This window comes from Ananas comosus, linkage group 17 (genome assembly GCF_001540865.1).
Source record: "Ananas comosus cultivar F153 linkage group 17, ASM154086v1, whole genome shotgun sequence".
In the NCBI taxonomy this organism is placed as follows: Eukaryota; Viridiplantae; Streptophyta; class Magnoliopsida; order Poales; family Bromeliaceae; genus Ananas; species Ananas comosus.
This window is the reverse complement of record NC_033637.1, coordinates 2,183,010-2,192,445: the sequence shown is the minus strand read 5'-3', so window position 1 is coordinate 2,192,445 and position 9,436 is coordinate 2,183,010. Positions and strand designations below refer to the sequence as shown.

At 34.6% G+C, this 9,436-nt stretch overlaps 1 protein-coding gene across 1 annotated transcript; it reads right to left on the bottom strand.

Annotated features, from left to right (window-relative positions):
- On the bottom strand, positions 4,146 to 8,238 carry LOC109722718 (amino acid permease 6-like). Its single transcript, XM_020250834.1, has 6 exons — positions 8,093 to 8,238; positions 6,627 to 6,860; positions 6,007 to 6,100; positions 5,540 to 5,888; positions 4,732 to 4,959; positions 4,146 to 4,642 (listed from the first exon to the last, which is right to left on the bottom strand). The coding sequence occupies exons 1-6, from the start codon at positions 8,142 to 8,144 to the stop codon at positions 4,211 to 4,213; spliced, it is 1,389 nt and encodes a 462-aa protein (XP_020106423.1). The 5' UTR covers positions 8,145 to 8,238; the 3' UTR covers positions 4,146 to 4,210.

Here is a 9,436-nt window from a genome sequence, read left to right as displayed (position 1 = left end):
GGAAAATGTTGTTTACACAGATTTTGAGCACGATTTAAAGAGATCACAGGAAGATTAGGTATGCGTACTTACATCATTGCATCAGTAGCCGTGATAACTGACCGTTTCTAGCGCAGGTGGTAAAAGACTTGATGGTTGATATCTGAGGTCTCAAATTCAAATTCTAATTGATTCACATTTCTAGAACCTAAAAGCAAATGCGAAAATAAAATTGCCCCCTAATAGTAAGATTATGCGTGCAATGCATGCTTTATACGACACAAATTAAAATTCTTAAAAATAGTCTTATACGTGAATTTTAATCTTAACCAAGTTTATTTGATTATAGTCATAAAATTCGGCAGAAAAAAGGATTATAGTAGATTAAATAAAATTAAATAGGACATTTAAAAATTAGTAAAACAAATTTTAAAATTGAATAGGACATTTAAAGTCCAGGTATAATTTAAAAGTATATGGATATAATTGGGGAAAAAAAGATTGACAGATGGAGAAATTCATTCGCTATTTTATATATAGTAGTTGTGAAAGGAGGCTAAATTGGATATCATCTAACGGCGTCGATAAATGCACGATTAACGGTTCCGGTAATGCGATCGGTTCCGGTAATGCGATCGTATGCCACAGAGTCTAAAATACACCTTATATATTTTAAAACTACTTGAATATTAAACAAATAATACTAAAAAATTATAAATTTTGATTTTTAAATAATTCAAATAAAGTATATTATGTTTAGTAATTTTGACTGTTCATTCGGATGCCTCAATACTATAAACAATGGGGATGTAAAAGGTCTTATTTACTTGTAGAAATATTCTAGTTTTACACGCATGAATCATATGCTACACAATTAATAAGAACAAATAAATAATGTTGACAGAAGATATCATAATTCAATACAACGGTATAATAAATATATAGAAAGTCACAGTGACTAGTTTATCTATTTCTATGTTTTTCTTTTTCACAAAAGAAAGTTTACGATTTATTTAGCAGGCAAAATGTTAATATCCACAGAATATATTATAATTTAGTATTATTTAATATATAATATATTTTATTTTAAAAAAATTACTCGAATGCATACAACTATGGTATGCCTTCCCAGAATGTGATCATACTTCATATTTATCGGGCATTTAAATAAAAAAGTTGTACTTAATGAGACGTTCATGCATCAAAATAGACCCTTAATAATTACTACACTCTCTTCAAGCAAAGCAAAGCAATGCATAAACTCCATCTTTTCAAAAACGAAAAGGCCAAGATCTGATAATTGGTGATTGATGATTTAACATAAATGTGCAGATCGAGTAAAATCAATTCTCTAATTAGTCATGAAGAGTAGTGAGTAATGAATAACAACACTTACCTTGTCTCTCATGCTCACCTCCCTCGGCATCATTCCCTATTCCCTTTTCCATTCACTCTTTCTCTCTCTCTCTAGAGGAGGAGAACTGGAGAAGGAAAGAGAAGTGTGGGGAGAAGGAAAGAGAAGTGTACGTAGGGACTTTGAGGAACACATGTAAAATGAGTAGTATTTATAAAGATACTCGGAGCATTTCCCGGTTCACGTTTTTTTTTTTTTTTTTTTTGAGAGATAGGTAGCACGCTACTCGCTTCATTTATTTCATTTAGAAATAAACTAAGCTAGAAATATGAATCAATTAGGATTCGAATTTGGGTCTCGGATACCAACCACCTAGCCCTTTGCCACTTACTCTAGGGACGGTCGGTTCCCGGTTCACATTTCTTGAGACGTCTCCCATTTTAGAGGAGGTTATGAAGCGTTTTCCTAGTTCACAACTTCACATCAAGCGTGCCCTGCTGAGTTGTTGGGCAAACCATTTTTAGATTGGTCTGGTACAGAAAAGAACAACCTAATATACCCTGCTTTAGCCCTAGGTGCATGTGAAAGATAATTAATGTTATTGGACCTAGCGTATATTATTTGAAAAAAAAAATTATATCAATTACTAATTTACTATCCATTACTTCCATTTTATAATATAAAAAATTTCAAATATCCCTTTTGTCGTTTAACGTTTTCTCACTTTAGTATTCGAAAGTATAAGAGTCACCACAACAGCTGGAATCTGCAACCCCGGCATAACAAAAGCACGCAACGGTGTTCTCTGAACGATTTTTCTAAAATGAAATTAAAATCGATTAAAACTTGAACTAAATGAAATTAAAACTTGAACCAAAGTTAAATTTGATTAAACATGAATTAAAATTCAAATCCCAATTAAATTCAGAACTCCGACTCCAATTTATAAGTTGAATTGAAGATTAAAATCCAATTTAATCTAACTTCCAGTGTAAAATTAAAATTAAGACAAATTAACCCAAAATCATGAAATAAAATTAAATTCAATTCAGCTTAAATCTGAAATTTGAATTTAAATTCAAATCTAAAATTCAAAGTTCAAATTTATAATCACTATGCAAATCTAATCCTGAACTCTAACAATCCAAAATTCAATTTAAAATTAAACCATGAACAAAATTCAAATCAAAATTTAATCAAATTTAAAATTTGGTCACAACATAAACGTAAAATTTAAGAGTCAACTTTTTAATTAATATTCAAATTCAAAACTATATTTAAAACAAAATTCAAACCAGAATTTAAAGTTAAACTCAAACTTAAGATGCCAATTGAGTCATTACCATATAGAGTTTGAATGTAAATTCAAACTTAATCAAATGTAAATTCAAAGTAAAATTAAAATTTCAAATTGAATAAATTTAAACCTAAAATGAAAATTAAATTCAATATCAAACCCAAATTAAAATTCAATTTCAAAATGAAAAATAACTCAAATTCAAATTCTAAATTTAAATCTAAAGTTTTATACTCCATTCAAATTATGATTCAATTCTAAATTTTACCTTGAAACTTAAACTTTTGAATTTAAACTTTCAAATTCAAATGAGACCAAATCAAATCTAATTCATTGTACTTGCACTTCACCAACATGAAATTAACAGCTCACATTGACCAATCAATTAAAATAGATTTCATGTTCTATATAAAGAAAAAGAGTACATGGTTGTAACTCTTTAGCTCTGAGTTGAGCCTGGGCTTGGAGCCATGGACACATGATTTGTACATCGTGGGCCTCTTTAGGTGTTGGCTGTGTGCATTTTGGTTTCGGCCCAAGTTATGTATCATCTCCACTAGCTGTGTAAAAACAGGCCGGGCAGCCCATAGGCCACCCGGCACGGCAAGAATCCGGGCCGGGCCGTGGCGCGGCATGGCTGCTATAGCACCCGTGCCGTGCCGGCCCGGCCAGGCTCCGCGGGCTGTTTGGGCCCAGAACAGCCCAGCCCGTATCGAGCCTGGGCCGTACCGGGCCGAAAGGTCAGCTTGTGGCCCAGCACGGTCCGGCCCGTATGGGCTGTGCTTGCCAGGCCAACACGGCCTAGTCTGCCGGCCCTTGGGAGTTGGGGCCTTGGGACTTTGGGAGCCAACCAGGTTAGCTTCCCAACTCCCAAGGTGGAGATTGGAAGATAGGGTATCTTTTGAAAAAAGTATTTTTTTAAAAAAAAATTTTCAAAACTTTATGAAATTTAAAATTATTTTAAAATTTTATTACTCTACAAATATTTTAAGAAATTTTTTTTATCTAACATATTAGGCAAAAGAGAATCATTTTATTTTTTTTTAAATTTTAATTTTTTTAATATTTTTAATAAATTTTAAAATATTAAAGGGCCGACACGACTCCTCGCCTGGCCTGGCCCGGCACGGCCCGCGCCATCCGGGCCCGGGCATTCGTAAATATCGGCCCGACACGGCTAAGCCGGGATGTTATCTGGGCTGGGCCGGGCCGGGTTGACCTTCTGCGATTTGGCCCGAGTGAAAATGGTCCGCGCCGGCCTGGCACAGCCTACATTACACCCCTATCTCCAGCATTAGCAATTTTCAGTAGAGTGTTTAGCAAAAAAAAAAATATCTAGGTCAAAGTAAAAGCCGTAGTTAGTGCTCTTCTGATTCTGCTAATGTAGAAATAGAACAAAGTGGGAATCTATTTTAATGTAGTACTTTCTTCTAATAATATAATTAGATAACACTCCATCAGATATACTACACCATTCAATAGAGCCAAAAACATTCTTCAAGGGATATTTAGAAGTTACTGCAAAATTTTGAATTTTGTTTGCTTTCTTAGCTCAAATTAAAACAAAGGCAAGAACCTCCTCAATACACAGTTTTGAAAAGGGCGGCAAATTTAAGATTATGCACAATATCTTGCACAGAGCCAATACTAGCAGCAAGGGAAATTAATAGACAAAGTAGACTCATTCCCTGCAACATAATCCATTTGGGCTGTCCCCTTTTGATCTTCTTCTGAGCCATATGCATACTCACCGGAAAATAAACCGACAACGGCCAAAACCCTAACGCACCGATGAGGCCGAGCACCGCATTAAAGAATGGTAGCAACATCGCGACTAAAGTGGTAAACATGATGAAAATGGTTCGAAGGACGAGCTTCGAAAGTGTAAAGCTCAAAGAACCAAAGTCGGTGAGTGGTAGTTTAACATAGTAGGTTTTGTGGATGAACTTAGCTTCGGGAAACCGGCCTGCGATGTAGTTCTCGAACCTTGCGAATATCGGTTGAGCAAATACCTGAAAGGGCATTTTGTCAAACACATAATTTCGAAATCTTTGGTTTGTAAACGAGGGTTTATATTTGTGTTTGTTGAAATGCCTCTCACCTGATATGCACCGATAAAATGGATGATCACGCAAATGTTACCAATGTCGACAAGCCAAAAGGGCTCATAGAATCCAAAGCCAGTGAGGACGTTCCCCGGAGCATCGTTACCAAATGCGGCATAGCCTATGCAACCAAGTAGCAGGTAGAAGATGGTGGTGAGCACGAGCCCGTAGAATGTAGCCTTCTTCATCGTCTTGTTTTCCGGCGGAGGAGATTTTATTGTATCCTTGAGATTGATCAAAAAGGAAAACTTTTTAGTGCCGGGAAGAAATAATCTAGCACATATTATACTAGCGCATAAGCCTTTGTGCCTTGTTTCGCAACGAATGGCACCTATCTATCAGGGCTTAATCTACAGAATAGAAACTTCAAAATCCTGACCTAATCAATCTAAATCAGTTAATCCTGAATAAAATCCGTTACGTTGTAGTTCAAAAATTATTCGATAGACAATGCTTTTACAGTCGAAAATAAATATTCGCATAAGTTTACTTAGTTGTCGGATCGTTGGCGTTAAACATTAATCTCCAAAACTCGAATCGTTAGAAATACACAATCAATTCATTTAAAGCGTACAGATATTGCGCTCACGGATCTCAATTGTGACTTGGCTTCACCAACCACAGACCACTTCGATCATGACTCAGCCCAAATCAACCTTATACCATTTTAAATGTGACTTGACCTAATCTGGTCTTCCGCTACAGGACATGATACAAACCCTTTTAAACCAATACTAGTTTCCTCTAGCAAACCACATTTGGCTTTGAACACAAGTGTCTATTAAAGTTATCTATTAGCATTACCTGGATCTCGATGAGTATATCGGCGAAAGTATAAGCGAAGGCAATGTTGCCGAGAGCTAGCAGCACATTGAACGCCTTGTCGCCCGGCGACCCGTTGTCTGTGCCTGCTAACGTGCCCCTAAAATCACCGTGGGAGGCCCATTTGCCGGCGCAGAGGCCGAGACTTATGAAGGAGTAGCCAAAGGAGGTGGCGACGGCGACCACGGAGAGCCACGTTATATTTTCGAGGCTAGGGAGTTGCGAAAGCACCAGCTGGAACAGCCCAAACACAACCATGAACGTGCTCCCGGAGGCATCGCACCGCGCACCGTGACCGTTGCGGTGGAAGCAGTTCGCGCGCTTCACCGCACTTTTTTTTTTTTTTTTTTTTTTTTTTTTGTTCAATTCAACAGGAAAATGTTGTTTACATTGATTTTGAGCATGATTTAAAGAGATCAAAAGAAGATTAATTAGGTATGTGTACTTACATCATGCTAGTACTAGCCGTGATAGTGTAGCCCACAAGAGTGCCCCATAAATTGATGTATTGAGCTAATCCACATAAGAACACATTCCTAGGACCTTAAAGCAAATGCCAAAATAAAATTCACCATAAAAAAAGTTTAATTTCGTGAATGTCGATAAATCTCTATGAAGTGTGCTTGCAATGCATGCTTCATACAACATAAATTAAAATTTTAAAAAATTAGTTATATATATGAATTTTAATACCTTAATGAAGCTGATTTTATTATAATCATATAATATGGCAAAAAAAAAGATTATAGTAGATTAAATTAGTTTTGGCCTATTTATTAACTATAAATTAATTTGAAAACTTAAACTATGTTACTTGACAAGTTAAATATTATTCAAAAATTAAATTTGAATAAAAAATCATAAGGGCATTTAAAGTGCATGTATATTTTAAAAGTATGGATATTATTGGAAAGAGAATGACAGATCAAAAAATTTATTCGCTCTTTTATATACAGGCTATAGTAGTTGTGAAATGAGGCTAAATTGAATATATTGTACTGAAAAGAAGTTTACTCAAACAGTATTTTTGTAGAAACTCAAATAAATAAAAAAAAATGAAGAAACAAACCTAGATAGCATCGAACGGCGTCGATATATACGCGATTAGGGGTTCCGGTGATGGGATCAGGGAAACGGTAACAATCGGCGAGGAGAGTCGACGTGTAATACGTGACCCAGAAAAAGCCCAATATAACAAGTGGGCCCATTACCCAGCCCAATTGGGCCACGGTCCACGCAAGCGCTAGCACCCCCGACCCCACCACCGCGGCCGCGATATGGGCCGTGGCCGTCCACAATGTTCCTGCATACAAACAGAGCATTGAAAACCACCAAAATATCGATGGGACAAAAATAAGCGTCTGAACTTTAAATTTTGATAAAGAGAGACCGGCCTCTTAAAGTTTATTGAATAGTTCAATTGTGGAAGTTTAGAATACTTCTAGAAATCAAGCAGAAGGTTTAGTTTTGCATTGTTTCTGCTATCGAGCTGTCCGAATCGGCGATCGAAACCGTTATGAATACTATTTAGACTATTTTAACTTTCTAGTCGCCAACTTTTACGATTTTACAATTTATTTACCTAGGGACCAGAGGATCTGAAATACACCTTATATTAGCATTAAAAAATGTTGATTTTAAAACTACTTGGATATTAAACAAATAATACTAAAAGATTATTAAATTTTGTTTCTAAATAGCTCAAATAGAGTATATTATGTTTAATGATTCTAACTGTTGATTCGTATGTCTTAATACTATAAACGATAACTGACCGTCCCTATAGCAAGTGGCAAAGGGCTTGGTGGTTGGTATCCGAGATTCCAAATTCGAATCCTAGTTGATTCATATTTTCATCTAAATTTATTTCTAAACGAAATAAACGAAACGGATAGCGTGCTATCTATCTCTAAAAAAAAAATAAATAAATAAAAAATACTACAAATGATATGGATGTAAGCGGTCCTATTTACTTCTAAAAATATTCTAGTTTTGCTCGCACAGAATCATATGTTACACAATTAATGAGAACAAATATTAATATTCACAGAATATATTATAATTCATCAGTAGAACGGGCATATTAATTATAGAAAATCACAGTGATAGTTTATATATATTTTTGTGTTTTTCTTTTTCACAAAAGAAAGGTTACTATTTATATATCAGGCAAGATATTAATATTGACAGAATATATTATAATTTAGTATTATTTAATAATATAATATATTTTATCCTAAAAAAATAATTTAAATACGTACAACTATAATATGCCTTCATATATACTTCATATATACCAGGCACTTAAATTAAACTTATAATGTTTTACGGGATATTCATGCATCAAAATAGACCCTTAATTACTACACTCTCTACAAGCAAAGCAAATCAACGCATAAATTCGATCTTTTCAAAAATGAAAAGACCAAGATCGATTTGATATTTGGTGATTGATCATGAAAAATAAATGTGCAGAGTAAAATCAATCCTCTAATTAGTCATGAAGAGTAGTGAGGAATGAATAACAACACTTACCTTGTCTCTCATGCTCACCTCCCTTAGCATCATTCACTATTCCCTTTTCCATTCACTCTCTCTCTCTCTCTCTCTCTCTCTCTCTAGAGGAGTGAAAACAAAGAGAAGAGCAGGGACTTTGGGGAATACATGTAAAATGAGTAGTATCTTATTTATACTGGGATGTGCTCCTGCACGTTTGCTTGTAAAGATGTTCATTAACTATAGAGAAAAAAAAAGCTAATCAAATATTAAATATTAGTGAATATGATTGGTTTAATGTTAATAAATAAGTTGTTAACTTTTTAGCTCTTGATGCATAATAATTAATAACACCACCAAATAGTAAATTCTAAGCATTGTGCTTCTAAGCGTATTTTAGGAGTGAGGCTACTATGCTATCGGAAGCACGGAGCCTTCCGTGCTTCCAGCTCGTTTTCGATGTTGCGACTTTCGATTCGTCGATCGGCTCCGTTAAACTTGATCTAGAGTATTTGAAGTACCTAGAAAATAAATTTTATGATTTTACGATATCATTTGCCTAGTGAACGAAGGGGCTCAAAATCAACGGCTGAAAATAAAAATCTTACAAAATGTAATAATATGACATTAAAATTTTAAATCAAAGATATAGATCTTGTTTTATATAGTATAAAGAATTTTCTATCAAAATTTCACGTGATTTAGATATTTCTACACCGTTAAACTTGCAAACGGCTCACTACGGCCATTGAAATTTGTTGATTTTGAGCCCATTCGATCACTAGGCAAATGATATCGAAAAATAATAAAATTTATTTTCTAGATACTCCAAACACTCTAGATCAAGTTTAACGGAGCCGATCGACGATTCGAAAGTCGCAACATCGAAAACGAGCTGGAAGCACGGAAGGCTCCGTGCTTCCGATAGCATAGTAGCCTCACTCAGTATTTTAGACCCATCATATAATATATGGCAATTAGGGATTAATGAAATATGCTAGAGAGGGTACTTTAACATATATACAAGTCCTAAGGTATTAGAAAATCGCAATCCTTCTTGAATAATTGAGATTACTAAGCGCCCACAAATCAATGACCATTGATTATCTTTTTTTGTTTTTGTTAAATATGATTCGAGGCCATTTCCTAAAATATTTAATTATGGTATTAGAGCTAATATTTTTTTTTTGTTTTGTGCGGATTTGATCCCTATTTTCAACTATTAATGAATTAAATTCTTGCATTATATTCTAAATGGGTTAAGTCTCCATCTTTACCTCCTCTTCTAAAAGATCAATCCAACTACATTTTGTTTTGTTTTTTTTTTTTTTTTTAAGCCATCAATTGTTGTTCAATAATTTTTAACAAGAGAGAGAGAGAGAA

Excerpts from the sequence above, each read along its gene's own strand:
- LOC109722718 (XM_020250834.1), bottom strand. The coding sequence starts at position 8,144 with ATGGAAAAGGGAATAGTGAATGATGCTAAGGGAGGTGAGCATGAGAGA. Across the intron at positions 6,101-6,626 it reads CGCCGTTCGATGCTATCTAG|GTCCTAGGAATGTGTTCTTA; the intron begins GTTTGTTTCTTC and ends ATTTGCTTTAAG. Across the intron at positions 5,889-6,006 it reads ACGGCTAGTACTAGCATGAT|TGCGGTGAAGCGCGCGAACT; the intron begins GTAAGTACACAT and ends AAAAAAAAAAAG.